This window comes from Cupressus sempervirens, chromosome 7 (assembly GCF_028749045.1).
Source record: "Cupressus sempervirens isolate cs-2001-9-10 chromosome 7, ASM2874904v1, whole genome shotgun sequence".
Taxonomy (NCBI): domain Eukaryota; kingdom Viridiplantae; phylum Streptophyta; class Pinopsida; order Cupressales; family Cupressaceae; genus Cupressus; species Cupressus sempervirens.
The window spans coordinates 635475364-635495704 of record NC_143124.1 but is presented as its reverse complement, the minus strand read 5'-3'; the positions used below and the strand labels follow the sequence as shown (position 1 = coordinate 635495704).

The window sequence follows — 20341 nt, the reverse complement described above, 5'->3', positions numbered from 1 at the left end:
GATGGAGTTCACAGTTGCATTTCAAATTCATTTCTGATTATCTAATCCGACTTCTATCACTATTTATACGATTGGATTGTTATTATAATGCAATAACGAATTTTGGAGTATTTGCTAGTTATTTACTAATTGATGTTGGTTATTTACTAGTTGTTATTGTATAAATTCTTGTTTATGATTCTGAAATTTTTATTAAGAAAATTGAGGAGAAAATCCGACTCGGATATTATAATGGTATCAAAGCAGCGTATCTCGCCATCTTGAAGGGTTCAATTTGCATGCCAAAGTTTGATTCAGAAATAGAGTTTTATTAGACTTCCAAATTTTTATTTAAAACAGTTTTGCTTTAAATAATAGTTTTAAGGGGGCATTTGCAATCTTGAGTATTATATTTACATTGATCATTTACTAAATACTTTGGAAAATTCATTTAGTTGGGGCAATCTACTTCAGGAGTTGTGACCACTGTAAGGAAGTGGTTCAACATATTTATTTGATCATTTCAAGGAATATAGTTGCCAAATATTTTAAAATGTGGCATGAGGGAAGAATTTTGGGTTTGTCCACTTTGAAATACTAAAGACAAACATTAGAATGGGTCGATATATCTTTGGAGAACATAAAGATTGAAATTTTTTTGCAAGTCTGAGAGGGAATTATTAAAATAAAGATGTCAGGCCAAGGATTTATTAATAGTGCTAAGTGTTTTTCATCAGGCCTATGGTCACTGGAAATATTATCAAAATAAATGTGCGATGAAAAAACTAAATATTATTGGAGTCAAAATAAATCAAAGTTGGGTGTTGGCTTGAGCACTTAAAGTCTTAAAGACCCAAAATTCCTTCAAAATTTATCAATCTTTGGAGCTATGAATTTTGTCATTACTGCGAAACCTTCTGGGTGACAGATGACTCACTAACATCTGGTACACAGTTACCACCATTTCATTGGAGTGTACTAAATCTTTTGGGATTATTTTTTCATATCTCGTTGTCTCTGAGAGTTGCGGTCGGTTCTTTTTGTGAAATCTATTGTTAAGGGAGTATTAAACACAGTTAATGTAAATTTTGACTTTTTGTTACTACGTAAAAACGACAACACACACACACACACACACACACACACACACACACACACACACTTTTGTTTTTCATTGGTAAAAAGAGTTTGAATTGGTCTATCTTGAGGAATTAAAGTTTGCCATGGAACAATTATATTATATTGAAATTGCTAAGAATTGTTACTAGGGTATCGGAAATCTGTTGGCATTTGAGAAGTCTTCTGAGCTTGCTCTTATAAGGTGAATATAGAACATATAGTTTGTGAAGCAGGCAGAGAAACAACTTCTAGCCATTAGCATTTTTTCTTTACTATTGATTTATTAAGTATTGGTTTAGTGCAAACGACATGAGTGTTACATGCCAGAGTAACAGTCCATAGAAGATATTGGAAATAACTTTGCAATTTGGGTAGTCATTGACACTAACAGAGGAATGTGAATGTGGCAATCGTGTTTTGTATATGCATCGCTTTGGAGACATAACTAAAAGGAGAAATTTGAATAAGAATTGTGGTGATTTCCTTACTGTCTAGACTCAGTTGCACGCAACTGGTGTTTTTTTTGTTCTCATTTCCACGAGTTCGAAAAGATGACTGCTTATGGAATGCATGAAGGAACAGTTGGGAGCAATTGAGCAAGGCGTTTATATGAATGGCACTTCCTATGGGTTGTGGGTGGAGTAGATCATTGAATACAAAACTCCACATAATATATATATTGGTCAAGCATTGTTCTCAAGAATATTGTGGAATTGACTCCAGGCATTGGAACGAAAGTCAAGATGATAGAATCTACTTGTTGTTGCAAACATCCTTGATAAAAGTTGTTGCATAATAGAAGACATTTCATGTGAAGTATTTACGAGTTGACTGAATCGATTTCAATTCTCTGTGTGAAGACTCTGTTGTCTATGTGTTGAGAGAAAATTGGACTACATTGAAGATTTGAGAAGCCTTGGTATGTGGGGGTAGTTTGTCATTTGTGCTTCTACACTACTCTTCCACAAAACTGACTTTGTTGTGCATACAATCTCAGTCTGAGATAGGGAATAAGATAGGTGCTCCGTATACATCAAGCATGCTTTGAAATCCCTTTATAAACATTGATAAATCAAAACAAAGTTGCATTTCCTGAAGGAGATTGAAACAACGTGCACGGGAAGTTCCAAATAGGAAGGGGGGTAGTATGTCATGGTAGTACCTTACCTGTTCGAAACTTGTAGAGGTATAACTGCATGGTATAATCCTGAAGTGTTGTGTCTAGATGCAATAGTCAGTTAGTGGTAATGGCTAACATAGTAAGTCCCAGTGGAGATTTCATTAAAGTTTGTTGCCACCACAAGGAAACTTTTGCATATAATTAATTTAGTCGATCTACAACTTGTTTCTATGAATAGTCTTTGTTGGTTGTTCCTTTGGTATAATACTCCTTATCATGATCACACATTTGGTTCTTGCTGTAACAACATGTAGAATCTGCTTGTCATTGTGACATATAAACAATGAAATCTCATCTCCTCAGACAAACTCTTTGCTAGCAAATTGTTTGACAAAATGTCAACACTGTGGGTGTGATAGTGAACATATGAATTTGTATCCTTATGATTTAATTTGTTTAACATCAAAGGCTTTCTGTGAGGGAGTTGGTATCAGTGTTTAACATCACTCATTGCATTGAAAATTCTTTATAGTTTGTTTTGAATTAGATATGATTGACAACAAGCGATTCATAGTTGGCCAAATTTACATCTGGTCTAGTCTGTGAGTTAGTTCTAGTAACAAAATTCATTGTAGGTGGTTGCAGTCGACAGTTGGTATAAATTTACAATAGCAACATATAATTGGACTAGTGCAAGGTGGCATTAAATTGCAGCCGAGGCAAACGTTTTTAGGAAAAATAAATAAATTGGCAAATGATATTTCAAGTCAATGAACAAACATGTTTAGGCAGATACCCAAATTTATTGTCAAGGACAAGGAACAAAACCTTGAAGAAAAGCTCTACAATATAGGAAGAAAACTTGGATATTTGTCTCAATCAAAGCATGAATTACTTTGCAATTTGGAAGTGATTGAGGATTGTCTATCTACAATAGAACAAATGGGTTCTAGGACAATAGAACAAGTAAACATCCTTCTTGCTGTAATTCCTTTGGTTAAGCCAATATTGTTGAGACATTAAGATAAAGAGGTAAGACTTGCAGTTACTCAATGTATTGTTGAGGTTATGAGGATAACAACGCTACATGATCCTTATAGCAAGGAGATAATGAAGGAGGTATTCCAATTGATTGTAGAAAGTTTTCAAGGATTGAATAGTATCCATAATCCATCCTATGGTAAGACAATCAGTATTTTAGAATCAATTGCAAAACTTCGTGCTTGTGTGATTATGATGGATCTCAGTTGTCAAGATTTAATTTATGACATGTTCCATCAATTCTTGATTGCTATTAAAAGAGGCCACATAAGAGATGTTTTATCCTTTATGCAGTCCATTATGTCCTTGATCATTGAAGAGAGTGACGATGATTCACAAAATTTCTTATCCACCATTGGCCGATTTCAAACAAACACATGTTACTTCTTTTGGTGCTTGTAACTTGGTTACCAATAATATCAAACTATATGAGCAAAAATTGAAATTATTCTTAACAAGGAGCAAGGTTGAGGAGGAGAGGGAAGAATATTTATCCCAGCCAATAAAGGGGGGTGAAAATAAAGACAAAAATCAGTTGTATGTGTAGCTTAACAAGGATGAAGTTGACGGTATTACGAAGGGCCACGAGGCTGAAAAAGACACAAATATGGATTAGCCATCTGGAAATTTGATGGTCTCCATGCATTATGACTTCATGTCTATTGGATGATGGCTATAGGATTGATGAAGCATCTCTTCGATCAGCTATTTGTGCAGCAGCGATGGAGGTTAGGTAGGAGGATATATATTCTTATGATGGTAATACTTTCAGCCAGTGTAATGTTGATTGGATGAAGCATTGTAATTTACTCTTTGAGATGGATGCTGATTGGATATTTGGATAATCCATTATTTGATTTTGATGATGGAATACCTTTTTATATTGATCAACAATCACAGATTGATACTAATTGTAGCCACGAGGTGGTTGTTTTATTGCATTTGATAGAGGGACATAATGCTGATTATAAATCAGCCTTGGATAGTAACTTGACTAATAGTATGACCAAGGAGCATATAAAGAGAAAGCACATTGCTAATGGGCATTCATTGATTTATCCTTCTCCTCATTTATCTAGTGCCTATGATTACTTTACCGTCATAGATGTTAAGCATGATGATAGCGCTTGGTTTGTTACACTTTCTTTCGTGAAGGAGAAGCCATATCTAGTTTGCTTCTTTGGTACGGATATAGTTCCAGGATACATGTTAGAGGAGCAATGTTATGGTGACAAGATATTCCAGACAAATAGAAAGGTGGATGGCCCTTTTGTTTGTGGGACCTTGGATGATCAATCACATAGACAGTATTATTTCAGGGAGCTGTTTGGCATAATGTTGAGTTCCCACCTTCATTTGACTATAGTAGTGCTTGTGATCTAAGTTGGAGTGAGGTTCTCAATTGGATTAAGAATTTTCTGATGTATGATAGCAACACTCGGCATATTGATTTGATAGATTATGCACATGGAGTTACCCAGGATCCTAATATAAGTATCATTGGTGTATTGTGGTGGAAAATTAATGAGCAACTTCACAATTCAAGACATGTTAATTGTATCTGAGTGGTACAAAGGCTTGGTGAAGCAGCTTCCTTGAGATTGATATGGGACCCCGGTATTAGATTGTGGAGTCATGATTGCTATAGGGGAAGCAATTTTGAGGAGGGAGGACTTGTAATGTCCCCTTAATGGATAATAGGAATTCTAAAGTCAAATTCATAAAATAATAATTTTGGCATAAGGACGCTGAATGCAAAGTTATAAAATGGGTCAAATTAATATTATAAAGTGGGTTAAAGGTAACAAGAAGGAAGAAGATGAAAGAACGGGAGAAGGAAACTAAAGAGTCATCATTTTGGGCTAAAAGAGGAAAATTTCATTCATTTTGGGCATGCTTGGATATTGATTTAGTTTGAGATTTCTCTTGCAGAATAAGGAAACTTCAACTTCTATTTAGGATCTAAGGACGCAAACCCTCGGGTTCTTCTTGGTAGATTGGACTTAGCACTGATTCATCTTTGTGGGTGAATTTGCAACGGAGTTCACAGTTGCATTTTAGGTTCATTTCTGATTATCCAATCTGACTGTTATCACTTTTTATACAATTGGATTATTTTTGTATTGTTGGCTTATAATGCAATAACGGATTCTGGAGTATTTGTTGGTTATTTATTGATTGGCTTTGTTGGTTATCTACTAACTATTTGCTGGTTATTGTTGTACAAATTCTTGTTTATGATTCTGAAATTTTATTTGAGAAAATCGGGGAGAATATCCCACTTGGATATTACAATTCCACAAAGGAGTTCTTATATATTTTAAAAGGATAAAAAGGGGAGGTTAATTATATATGCAAATATTTGCAAGTAGCCACCAAGCCACTTAGAATATTTAGAAGACGCAAGCTCTATAACTATAAAAAACTAGTAGTAACAATGAATCGATAATGCAACATAGCAACACCTCCATAGGAAAGCATTGAGCACAATTTTGTATAACCCTTCAACATTGAATATTGGGAGTGAAATTTAAATAATGTATAAAAAGCTTAACAAGATCATCACTGAGCTATTCGAGGTTCTTCTCCGTTAATGGTAGTGAACATCAGATATGTACAACCAATCCACACTCTGCCTTTGATTTCTTGAGTGGATTTCCCCTATACATCTTGCAACCTGATAGAGTTTATTGTCCTGTTGACTTGTCTCAAGGATGTCTTTGCTAAATAGGTGATCCAAAGTGGATTAGGTTAAGCTAGCTGAGTTGGCTAAAATAGTCTAATCAGTTAGCTTAAAGACTCATTGACTCACAAGCACTTCAAGGACTAAAATTGCAAGAAAACACCACAAATAGGATTACCAGATGAATCGACAAATGATGAGAGAAAGTGCTTTGAGTGAGACCAGTTGATTTATTACTGGCATTCGTTTTAGCCGTGCTAGTGACAGTTCTTGTTCAAGAAACATAAGCATAGATGGTAGAGGAGGAAAGGCCATGGATAAAGAAGTAGTCCTGACAAAGACCCTTATGTATTGGGTTATTTCTTAAGTGGATGTAAGGCTATCTTGCATTCTAGTGGGTACAGAATAAATAAATTTTCTTAACATTGGCAAATGCTATCTACAGGGAATTAGTAATAAAAATTATGCATCAAGTGAATACAAAAGAAATTCAATAATTTTTTCTTGTAAGATTTTCATTATCAAAAACATACTGTGGCTTGCTAAGCAAAGTCTAATAAAAAAGAACAAAAGGATAACTAGCATTACTTTAATAATTGGGTCAAATATCACGTAAGTTTCAAGCAATTCAGCAAAAAGAGGATTATTCACATGAAAAGTGGCATTGTCTAGACAAATATGGAAGTTTAGGATAAACTTAGTATGTTTGAAAAAACATTGACAAAATTTATGATTCAATCACTTTTATGATTATTCAAATTGAGCTCTACTCAAAGAGCATCTCAGTTAGCATTGTTTTATTACAATGAGAGTTCAATTAATTCCCTAATGATTCTATATATAATTATGAATAATTCTTTGGTCTGTAATAATTAATGTTACAAATTGTAAATGCCACTGCAACCATTTAATATTTTTGACACAAAATCTCAATTGCAGCGACAATCCTATATCATTAGGATCCGACTCCATCTCTATATAGTTCATAAATGTAAGACAAGAACCTTACCAATTTAAATTAGAAAAAATTGTATGCAAACTAAAAGATCTAATCATTTCTCTTACTCTCTCAAAGCAGTAGGAATTATACTGCGGAACTCTGATGAGATAGAAGAATCTTCCAACTGCCTATTCACTGTAGAGGTGAAATAGATATTCCACCCTGAATAGGAGAGGTAGATGCAGAGCAACTTCACCTTTGGTTGGCACAACTTGAGGTATATTTTTGTATGCATTTTATCAGTGAAGAACAGTGAAGGAAAAGAAGAGGATTGTAATTCAAACATGGATGAATGGATTGCTTATACATCCCTTTACAAGAGGTATGTTTAGGTAGCAATGAAGGGAAAAATGAAAGTGGGTAAGTTAAACACTTCCATTAAAAGTCAGACCAGGATGACCCAAGTAGGTACATTTTGTGATTCTTGTTTGTAAAATAATTTAAGTTTGAGGAATTAACCAAGAGTCTGAGACATATGAACACCCCAAAAATACTTGGATATAGCTTAGAAATTCTTTAAGATGTTATTAGCATCTTGTTAGTTTGTGCCAACTAGTTTATTTTAGGAGTTGATTTGATTGTCAACAAAGGTACTTGTCAAGTAGAACCTTGGAATGTATGTATGATTTCCTTGGTGGGGTCTTTGGTAGGAATTGGAACGCTGATGTGATACATAGCAGTCTAACACAGGGGAGCACAAAAGAACCCTTACTAGGGCTCTACGACGAAACCATTGGATTTTTTTGTGATCAACTATGTATTGTTTCAAATTTCAATAGTCAAATGTTTCGTTGTAAATGAAATGCAATATCTCTTTCTCTTAGATTGTTCTCAGTGCCTTTGTGATTAAATTTATTTCTTGGCTTGATGTTTGGGCACTCATCTTTATACTTTTATTTTTTCTTGCTAAGGTGCATGCTTTTTACAGAATCTTGTATGTTTATATACTTATGAATATATGCCTTTTCTTTGTCAGTTTTTTTATGCAAGTTGGTTTGTGGATTTGATTCTCTTTTAGATTGCTATAATATAATCTTTGTACCATTGTATGTGCTGTTATACCTCTAGGAAGTTAATATAAATGTGTTGCCTATCTTTCAATACTTATCATGTTTGTATGTTGGATTTTAATACTTAATACATTTATTTTAGTCACTGATTGTAGTTTGCCTTTGTGGACACATTGAAATGCGATGTTATATGTTATGGAGGGGCAGTTCCTGCAGGCATTTATGGTGAGTTCTAGACCTATGAAATTTTAGCCATTACTACATGCAACATTGTATCAGAGGATAATTTCACCTTTTCTCCAACAGCTTCTTTCCATTCTATTTTGCAAAAGAAACTGCATCATTAGATCCCTAGATATTTTTAGTATTTGATAAGAGTAACAAAGAACAAGGCAGACACATGCTGTGAAAACCAAGAAACATCCTTACATAAATTCTTGTTCTTATTAGAGGCAACATCACTTATAATGTGTTCCAGTTTTTTGTCAGTATCATAACAATAATATTTGGGCATTTCACAAAAGTGAAATAGATCTTATTTTTGCGTTTTTGGAGTCCTTATGGCAGTGAATAATTTCTTATCAAAATATATTCATTTTGATGGAAAATAATCTGGATATAAGAACATATGCATGTTGTAAAAAACATGCTGGTAGCATAAATGGATACTTATTCGACACTGTCAAAATAGGCATCTATTTGATGGTAAAAAATTGTAGAGAAAACATATTTTTGAGCAAGTGAAAGCATGGCTGTAAATAAAATAACACAAAATAATAGTTAGAGTTGTGGTTGATTTTACAATGACATGTTCAAATAAAGTATTACATAGTACATCCTTGCAACTTCTTTAAACTTTCTTGAATTACCCTATAAAAATTAACTCCCAACTAATGATTATAAAAATCTAACATAAGTCACTAAGTTATTTTTAATAAAATGTAAGTGTTAATTTTCCAACAACCCTCCTTAAGGTTTACACTATAAAAAAGAAAGGAAAAAAGAACATCATGGATGTGAAAATCCCAACCGGTTCCAACTTCAACAAATATTAGATTACTTCACTTTTGGATGTTTGGTATTTTGTCAAACACTTTGCGTGCATTCTCTATCTTGCTGTCATTTATTTTCAGATTGATAATGATTGTTTGAAATGATTTTAAATGAAGTTTAAATGCTTGCAAAATAACTCAACAATAACTGAGCAAAGAACAAGAAGCACTGGCAACTAATTTTGATCATTACAAGTGCATATATCAGATTTTTTACATACAAATCTCTGCCTACAGCCAAGGAACATTTTAACAAACACTTGGCATGAAATAACACTTAGTTTAATTATGATCACTTAAACAACCTGTAAGTAGCTGTTGTAGAAGTTTTGCAGCAGATAGGGAAAAACCACGTACAGCTCCAGCACTAATCAAATTGTGGTTCCCAATGCATAGATTTTGTCAGTAAGCCAAACGCCACTTCTCACCAGTCAGATCGTGGCTGCTGAAAGGAAGCCACAACAGCTATAATAACACCCACGGCAACAGCAGTATTCACACCAAAGACATGAGGAAGAGCCTCTGAAAAATGCTCTCTTGGCATCTAAGAAACAGTAAATTGATTGGGGTTTTAGGTGCCCAATCGCAGTGCCAAAATGCTAGCAGAATCGACTCCCAGCAAGATGATAATAGTAGAGATGAATTATGCCAAATTTGCAGCATGAAAATTACCTTCTAAAACACAGTAGCCACAGACTAGAAGGCCAATCAATTTGCTATACAACTGCAGCAAGTTGATGCTCAAATCAAGAGGAACCAATCCTCAAGATTTCTCAAACTTTAAACCCTCAGGAAACTTCACAAGTAATTAAAAGCAATACACAAGAATGAAGCCCTTCCTCACAAAGCATACTTTTATAATAAATAAAAATGACTTCTTCAAGACACCTTTCACTTAAAAGCCTCTTTGTTTATCCTTAGGCACATAATATAATTTATTAATTTCCTTTGGCTCTTAAATGACCTTTTCAACCATATTATGATATTCTGACACACAAGGTCAGCTATGCCACTAAGGTAGCCAATATACAATACGGGCAAAAATAACAACTTCAACATATTTAGTTGAATAGTAATTAAAAAGTTTCTACAATCTTTCCCATCAATCGCTGAATACTGCGAGAGCCTTGGATGAGAGTACCCTCAGAAGCTCTATATGGTCCATCCTACAATTCCAAACTCTCAAGCAAATACTCCATAAATGACTCTTTGCAGTAGAAATATGTGAGGAAGCATTAACTTGCTCCTCTGCAATCCAAAATTGATCCCTCTGAAACTGTGCCATTGCCAAATGTCCATTGCTAATAGTTGTATGAGATGAAGTCAGAGATTTGTTTCTGATGGAAGGAAACAAATCTTCATGAGAGCTCATCTCCAAATCAGACGATACCTGGCCCAAGTCCCGTGGAGAAGAGGGAGTAGTGTCTGGAATTGACACAAAACCCTCTAGAGAATCCATTGCTGCCATGCTAACTATTGGGGGACGTGGTAAAACAGGAAGCTCTCTACAATCCTCCAATGGTGCACGCATCTCATTTGTAGCCACAACACACATATCAAGGATGAATGTAACTGCAATCTCATCACATCCATCATCTCTATTCATAAAAGTCAACTCTCCACCAACCACCACTATAAATAGTTGAACTAGATCTGAGGTTCGTGTTGATTGTACACGCTCAAACTCCACAATAACCTAATCCAAACGTGTGACTCTTGAAAAGCCAATTGAGTACACTGCAAAGAGTCCACAGTCACCTCAAGCTCATGGGTGAGCTCAACCACCTCCTCCTCTTTCCCTAACAATGTCTCATAACAATTGGTACCGCACTGAAGAAGGTTACCCTTGTTAGCTGCCAACTGTAAAAATAGTGCTTTAATATCTTGATAGCCTCTCGAAGTGAGTGAATCTTTGCTAGGGTAAAGCAACTATCACCATGCTCATCTGACATAGGGGCGCCCCAATTAGATACAACATCATAATGCTCAAGAGCTGAAAATGTCACTTTCACTCACCATTAGCTATCTTGTCACATGATGTCTCTGCATACCCTGGCTCCTACAAAAGCTTTCTAACTCACTAATTGCACTGTGATAGGAAATTGTATTTGTATTGCTCACCACAAGATCACTGACATCATGCGTGCTACCATCTTCGCACACATCAACCAAGGTACAACTATTGGGTACCTCTACCAATACCTTTGGAAAAGTGGAAGCCCTTGCTGTATCAAAATCCTTGCATGTGTTTGCTTCCCCCTCAATAGTAAGTCTATAAATCACGATCCTAGGACCTATCATCATCGAATAACTTCTCGGAGTCATCACCAAGCATGTGATATGAAATACCAGACTCACTACATCATGTAACATCCTCATACAAATCATCAAAGATGCCCATAACTGTAATGTCCCCATTTGTTGCCAACATCAGAATTTCAGGGATTAGCCTAATATTGGATCCTTGTAGGCTAATAAAGATGGTTAAAGGGTTTTTGGAGGATTGATTCATCTCCAACATTTAGGGATTTATGGATTTGGCCTTCGTTCGATATCTTTTGGACTCCATTTGCCATACTATTTATAGTAAGTCAGGTGTAATAGAGATGGAACCTTTCTTTTTTTAGAAAGTGTATTTGGTCACATGGGGAATTATGAGGAGAGATTCCTATTTCAGACGACATGACAATCAAACAAGTATTTCAAGAGATATTAAAGTTCAAGTGACTTAAGTGATTTATTTAAATATTTTGATGTTATTATAAAGTTATAAAGTCACTTTATGACAAAATGACTTAAGTGACTAAAAGACGAAATAGTCTTTTATCCCACATTGCTAAGTTGTTCGTACCTCTCCTCTTTTCAAAGTTATAAAGGAAGGTATTTGCATTGGGATTGGACAGGGACGAATAGATGTTATTTTATAAAATCCTAAAGGTTGCTTAAATGTGACTGGATTTTTCCTAAGGACGAAACCCCTTAAGGAAATTAGTGAGGTTGAACACAAATTGACACTCACATTGCATTTTAAGAATTGAGGATTCGAATTGATATTTATATTGAGCTACAAGAGGTTGAATCTGTATAAAATCTTGGCACCTATAGATCATTTTCTGGAAGTGTTGTGCTTAGACGGCAGACATCCCACAGCTGAAGGAGAGGTTGATGTAGGTCAAGAAGTCTACAGACCAGACGTACTGGAGGTCGAGTCACCCACAACAAGGCACTTTTCAGTCGGCCATATATCCATAGCCGTGGGAAGCATAGTGAAGGCAGGGTTATTAGCTCATGAGATTGGTTCTAGTAGCTATGTTGTTAGTTGTAGAGAGGTCACAGGCCAAGGAAGTCACGTTGAGTCTCTTTTCAGTAGCAGGTGTGAATGTAGAAGTAACTGTGTAGTAGTAGGACCAGGACTGAAGTCATTAAGGTGTAGCTCAAGACAACAGTATATGCTCCCAACCATCAACAATTATCCTAGTATTTACAAATAGCTCCCAGCCATCAGCGATTATGCTAGGTTTCATTTACCACTCGTGTTTATAAACTCATGTAGTAATGTAAACATTATTGAGTTCATTGGGATATGTTGTCTTGCATTTTTTCACCACAAAATGTTGGTAATAGCACGAAACTTTTTCAAGCTAGTTTCGCATTTCTCTAAGCTTGAATTTGATATTCAATTGTTTAATGTTTATCAATTGATCTATTTCAATTCGGATGTCAAATTGTTTTACTGAAGGCCTTTGTCAAGTCTTTTTCGTTTTGCTTTCTGTTGAGCCTTTGATTGATTTTTGAAGCCTTCACAGTCTGCTCTTTGCTTTTGAGTTTGCATTTGTTTGTTTTTAGTCCTTTGGATTTACTCATGTCATGCCTTTCGTTTTCCCTTTCGATTCAGTCTAACCTAGAGGTCAATTGGAGTTGTCAATCAAGAGTTATGCCCTTTTTAGTGCCTCAAAAGTGGACATTTTAGGTGCAACAACACAAATTAAAAAAATGATGTTATATTTTCATTTTGACATTCACTTTTTGAAAATATAACATTTTACTCACTTTTTGTTATGTTTTTAAGTTACTTTATTTTTTAATTTATAATTTAAAGTGACTATAGTGCACTTTATGTTATAATTTTAAGTTGAGTTACTTTTTAATTTTTCACTTAAAATGACTATAGAACTATATAGTTACATTTTTAATTTTTGATTTTAAAATCAAATACTTATTTAAATGTCTCTTTAATCTAATGTTTATGTGTTATATTGAATAATATGATACATAAATATTATTTTAGACCCATATTTGACATTTTTATAAATTTAAGTGAAATACATGACTTAAAGTCCTCAAAAGTGGACTTTTTATGTGCATTTGCATGTAAAAATTATGAAAAGTGGAAACTTTTTATGTTATTACATATAAAACTCATTTTTGAGGATATTTTTCATGCCATTACATCAAAAGCTTATGAAAGTGAACCTTTTTGATGCAATGACATGAAAAGTAGAGTTTTTATGCTTAAGCATCAAAAAAGTGAGACATTTTTTTTTAAAATGTGTAAGTGGCCTTAAAAAGTCTGATTTTGCCTATCAACATGTTTTAAAACATGCAATGCACTTCAAAAAGTGCAATTTTGCATAAAGACATTTTAAAACATGTAATAGACCTCAAAAGGCCCGATTTTACATAAGACATGTTTTAAAATATGCAGTAACCATGAAAATGTCTTATTTTGAGAAGAAAATGTGTTCTTGCTCCCCAAGAATCCGATTTTGGCCATACTCAAGATTTTCTCCATGGATTTGAATGAAATCTCTTGCATTCAAGGTGTTTTTGCTTGGTGATCATTTTGCTTCTATCAAAAATGAGTTTAATGTGCTGAAAAACGTTTTTGGGAGTCCAAATCTAGGGCACGTTTTTGTAAAAAAAAAACTCCAAATTCTTTCATTTTTGCTCATAACGTGAGTTTGCTATTTTGGCTCTTTCTCCTTCGTTTTTGACATTTAATCTTCATGTAAGTGGAATCTTTCTAACTTGCTCATCAATTCATGCTTATCTTGCTATTTCCATGCATATTATTGCTTGATGATTGCCATTTGTCCATATATATGCCATGAAAAGTGCATTTTGCCTTTAAAAATGATGAAAACTCTCATTTTCACACTTTTGGAATTTTCCCAAACTCCAAATTCGAAATTACATGTTGAACTGCATTGCAGCTTGACATGTTTGAGTCTTTTGCCAAAGGCATGTGCTTGTTTTTGTGTCTTGTTTGTTTGCATTTTGGTTTTTTTTTTTCCATTTTGGAAGAAATTGCAAGTTCTTTCCCAAGAACTTGAGCACATTTCACTTCACTCCACTTTCCATTTCATGCGAAAGCATCATCACATTTTACTTCCATTTTCCATGCCACAACACTTTACATCTCATCCGACAAATGCGATTACATGCTTTTCATTTCATTCGCCATCTGCATATGCATGCAATCTCATTTTCCCCTTTCATTTGCACCCATCTCACTTTTTGTTTCCATTCGCACGACACGATTACATGAAATGTCTTGCATGTAATTGCATCTAAAAGGTCCGATTTTGATTAAAAGTCACTTTTCGAAAAGTCAAAAAGATTTCATGTGCATGTTTTCCCATGTACTTTGACCTCACTTTTCCTCAAAGGCATCTATAAAGTTCATTTTCGCTTCTCCATATGCATTCACACCTCCATGAGCAAATACATGCTTTCCCATGTTTTCACATCTTTCCATGCTTTCCATCTCATCCTTGATCCCTTGTTACATGTTGCAGTTACATGTAATCCATTTTCCGTGCAATGACATCTTGAAAGCCCAAGTCACATTTTGGAAATCAGCAATCTCCATTTGCACGCATTCCCATGCGTCAAGCACTTTATAGCAAAAAAAAAAAGGTTAAAGATGCTGATAGAAAGTTATTCTAAGTTTACATTTGGACATCGTCAAAGGTTTTCAGAGTGTCAGAGAATCTAGAATGTGCCAATCTACAAAGGAGAATTCATGACAACTTGAATGAGAAAAGCTGGATGACATCAAGTTTCCACATGACAATGGACAATTCATCACAGTCAGAGGTTATCAAAAGATGCAACACCATGGTTATCAAGATAAATGCAGCGGTACAAAGTACGAGAACTTCCGATCCTGTGATCATCCGAGATTGCATCATCAAGTACAAGGCCCTTTAGGATTGTTTCCTTCTCTTCTGTCTTTTTTCTTTTTCTTTCATGTTTGTAGTTGGAGAGGATGCATTGCATGAAGATGTGTAATTACATGTAATGCGAGTTACATGTGTATCTAAAAGATGTAATGCAGGTTGCATGTAACCCTATTTTTTCTCTTGTAGTTAGACTAGGTCAAAGTTGGTTGAGTTGCTCTCACTTTTTTCTCCACCTTTTTCTCAACTTCTTTGCCTATATAAAAGAGTGCCCCCTCATTGTAAAATTATCATTATCTTTTATGCAAGAGAACTCTAGAGAAACTGTGCTAGCATAACTTTGTTTGTGTAAGCACTATTTTGAGAGAAAGTGAATACAAAGGAGCATTTGAGACTTAACTTTGATTAAGTGAGATTGTTATTTGTGTGAATTGTAAGCTTTGTCTATAATTCATCCAAGTTGTCTTTGATTCATATTGTTTTGTGTTATTGGTAATTGTTCTAGTGAATTAAATAGAAAAGAGTTAAGAAACAATTGAAGCCAGAGCTTTGACCAGGAGCAGTTGTGAAAGTGTATACCTAGAAGCTTTGTCTGTAGTTTATATTTTCTTCTTAATTTGCAACATAGTAGTATTCTTACTTTTAGGAGTCTTTGTGCCCTAATTGTAAAGTTTTTCCACATAGAAGTACGACCGGACTTAGAGCCAAACCGGTACAGTTTTAGCTAGCCTTTGAATTAGTGAAGGTTTAACGGTATCATTCTTTCCAGCTCTTGATAGAAGTGTAGTTAGAGATTTACTTTGCCCATTACTTGCTCCACGAGTAAGTGGATCCTTTCTTGAAAGTTAAGAAGAAAGGATATTAGTAACACCTTGTTTACGAAATCTCTCAACTTCTTGTTTACCTTGAGTTGATCCAAGGAACGGTGAGAAGGGGGGAACCTTCCCTTAAGATAGGAGAGATTCTGTCTCACACGCTGTGGCTGGTCATCTTATTTTGCGACTGGATTTTTACTCAAAACTGTCAATTGCAAAATATCCACGCAACAGGATACATTCAAAAATTACTCTTTCATTGTGATAGATATTATATTGTATGTGAGCTGCTGCTATTGGAGAATAGATTAATTTTAGTACTATATTTTTCCGAGTTTCCACCTTGTTTGCAAATTTCTATAGCAATAGTACGGCATTTTTCTTGAGTCATACTTCTTACAGCAGTATCAAAATTTAAAGTATTGGGTCACATGTCAACTGTTTGACAAAATACTTTAAAGTCTAGACAAGAACTCTTTAATTCGAACTAGCGGAGATCATTACAATAACACCGGTATCCACATTGCCTAACTGAGGCCCGATTGCTATCACCTGATGTTGTATGCATGACCCAAGGTAATCTTGTGAACCAACAACACTAGGGCAAAAACCTACAACAATTGACTCTTCTGTAACACTTAAATCATGAGTGTCATACCTAGTAGCTTCACCCTCATCTGATCCACCTGAGAAGACTATCGTCTCCTACACCGACTCAACACTATGACAACTGCCATAAAAATTAGAACTGTTAGTGCTCATATCCTCCATGCAATCTTCAAAAACAACAACCTCATCAAAAGAGTCTAAATTAGCAGTGGTAACAACTGCATCATCTACGCTCGTCCTATCCATAGCATCATCAACACACACACACACATAAGGGACTAGTATCTTGAAAATCAGATCCTGTATCGCCCATATGCCCCCTACCATCAATTGATGTAAGACTCATCAAAAGTAGTAAACATGTCCTCAACAATTTTCGAAGCACTAACTCTAGAATCCTTAGACTAGTGGAAGTCAATGTTGCTGTCCACTAATGAAATAGACACATCCACATGTCCCTGTGTAGAATTTGCAAAATCATATTTGTAGATAGGACTAGTGGCTGTCCCACTAAACACATGACCATGATCACAAGTTGTTGACAACTCATGGTGAAGACTTCTGGATGTCTCACCCATGAAGAACTCCAAGTTCTCCTCTTGCATTCTCGGTGAAGAGGACCTTTCAAATATGGAAACCATATGCCTAGGTGCCCTATCAACTGTCGCTGGATATGAAAAGCTTGTTTCCATCCTTTCCTGATTTTGTTTAAGCCTTTCCACGCTCTCCATCAAGGCATTTTTTTGCTTTCTAAGATTTTCCTTGCTATTCAACTTGTTCCCATAATTATTGGATTTTATGTATCTGTCCAGAGCTTAAATAAGTGCAAGAGTGCTAATCACTCAAATATCAATAGCAGAACTGAGATAATAAGTTTTTCCCTACCGCACAGGATTGCAGGAAGTTACTCTGATACCACTATAAGAAGCCCTTCTGGCTCACTCTAGCAATGTTGAAGGATACGATTTGGTTTTTTGTGTTTGTAATTTTTTTGCTTTTTGAGATATATGATTTTTTCCCACAATATGAAATGCTGAAATAATACTGAAATGAATTGCAAAATAATAATTATGCAAAAAGCACAATTGATTTGTAAACCAATGCTGCAATTCTATTGCCTTTTTGGTTGAACAGAAGAGCAATGACCATGAACAATCATGCACATTAAACACTATCCAGCTCCAAACAAAAAGCAGATCACAGCTAATAGAGGGCGAATGCTGCCTTGTTAATGATGCCAATTGCCTTCCTCAGGCTCACGCGCAGCTGCCAGAATAATGGTGCAGCAATGCAGGAGACAATCCCTATTGTTATAACAGCAGAAGGTGCCAATATGAGGTGTGTAAATGCAGACTGCAGGCTAGGGTTCCGAATGCTGGTCTCTAAGGAAAATTGCAGCCTGCCTGTTTGTTATCACAGCCTCCTAAATTTTTTGCAATCACTCAAATGAAGAATGCTGCTTCCTAAATATATATCGCAGCCTCTAAATGGGAGATCGCAGCATGTATTCAGACCATACACGATAGTGAAATGATCACCTTGGCAATAGAATTGTGGCATCTAGGAAGTCTTCCAACACCAATCACCATAAACCCTCATATCGAATATGAAAATCAGAATGAGACCAATAGTCTATTCACTATACAGCAGTAGAGAATTGAATGCATTATCCAATTTCAGAATACCAATTCAATTTGTTATACAACAATAGCAAATTGATGCACGATTCAAGAGGATCAGTCCTCAAGAAATCACAAACTTCAAACCCTTGCCAACAAGAAATATATCAAAAGCAATAACCAAATAGAATGAACTCCCTTCTCTCAAAGCATTGCTTTTATAAAAAATAAATATGACTTCTTCAAGACACCTTTCACTTAAAAGCCTCTTTGCTTTATACTTGGGCCCATAATTGAACAATACAATTTATTAATTCCCTTTGGCTCCAAAAATGACCTTTTCAACCATATTATGATATTTTGACACACAAGGTCATTGTTTCTTGTGCCGAAGATTTAAAACTTTTCAATTTGGTTCCAACAAGCTATGACACTAAGGTGGCTAATTTACAATACCAACAAAAATAACAACCTTAACATATTTAGTTGAATAATAATTATAATACACCCATCTTGTAAAAATGACTGAAGAAGCATTAGAATAGAAATCTGACAACACGTGAGTGATTCTGATGAAGGAAGATGAATAATGAACCTGACAGTGTGACTAGAAATAGATGCTCTCTCCAAGATTCTTGGAACCCAAACTAGAAGCTAGAAATAAAAATTGAGAGCATCACTCAACTCCTCTAACTCATCTGAGCTCGTTGAAACCATCTTATGTCTTACTTTAAATAGTAAGTCCTTCAAAATGAAGCCAAAGCCCTTTAAATAGTAACTCTACAACAAGGTCCTCTAAACACCAATATTAGCCTTTAAGGACTCAATGATAGATTGAATTCATCAAATCCGTGGCAACTCGAAAATGGAGACATTACAAAGAGTCATAGTTTAGGTGCATCCTTATTGTAAAGATGCCAACCTTCTCTAGAGAGTCAGCTTAAAAGTGCAAGTTTCACATTTAGAGGTTGTTTCCATGTTTCACAAGATTGCTCGAGTGTCAAGCCACAAGCATGGGTGAAATTTTTTGTGTCAACAATACTTAAAAGAGTCATATGAGAGTATTTATCTATATCACTATGATACGATTATTGGAATGAAGCTAGCATAATCAACAAACCATATTTTTAAATATACTATAAATGCCACACACACACACACACACACATGTATTTGTCCATAAATTAATAGCAGCTAGTGATTAGGATGAAATTCTCACGATATGAACCCCAGAGATAATACATACCGCTGGGTTTGGCTTTGTCCTTATTATCTTCACCATTTTTTTCATCTCTACACTGTCTATGGTAGTTGTCACTCCAATCCTTTATGTCTACGTTTTCTCTTTTGATCTCTTCCCTGTACAAAGTACCAAATATATTTATTTCTCCTTCTGTGCTCCCATCTGAATTAAGAAATGTGTCTTTTATATCTCTCCAAATGGATAATGAGTTACGGTCAATTGACATGTTTCACTATTAACTTCTTTCTCTTGAATTAATTGCCACTCTTACCAACACACTTAAATCACACTTTTTGTCCATTATTTACAAAATGTTCATTACCACCTTAATATGAATCACACCATTTGTTCATTACCACTTAATACGAATCACACCATTTCAAGAATTGAGTTTTTTATGATTTGCTAGCTTTTGCTCTTCTTAATTCTAATTACTGCTAAGAAATGACATGCATTGCTGACTTGTCATGAATAGGACAGTATCATGTATTAATTACTCCATTACTAAATGAAATTTCTTCATTATCTCTGTTTTAGGACAGCATATAGTTAAGAATTAATAATAATGTCAAGATTTTATATTGAAATTAAGATTTGTTATTATTATTGAATATTATATTATATTGATTATAATGTCACTACTATATTATTATTAAATTATATGATCTAAGTTACCAATTCGGATGTGGATGTGGATGCAGATGTGTGTGTGTGTGTGTGTGTGTGTGTGTGTGTGTGTGTGTGTGTGTGTGTGTGTGCAAAGAATTTAATATATATGCAAAGAATTTAAGAAACTTATAAATACAAGAACTTAGAAAATAAGAAATATACATACATCATTTGATAGTAACATATGATACTTCACTATT

The 20341-nt window shown here is 34.9% G+C and overlaps 1 protein-coding gene across 3 annotated transcripts in view; it reads left to right on the top strand.

The window, feature by feature from the left end:
• LOC149548292 (1-acyl-sn-glycerol-3-phosphate acyltransferase) overlaps positions 1-20341 on the top strand; it is a 130025-nt gene that overhangs the window by 93308 nt on the left and 16376 nt on the right. Inside the window, exon 2 of one of the 3 annotated variants that reach the window (XM_089792367.1) lies at positions 8108-8177. The exons of 1 other annotated variant lie outside the window; for it this stretch is intronic. In XM_089792367.1, the coding sequence (XP_089648493.1) occupies positions 8108-8177 (70 nt within the window). The remainder of the gene's footprint in view (positions 1-8107; positions 8178-20341) is intronic. One more of the 3 variants, XM_089792368.1, reaches the window with a different exon arrangement.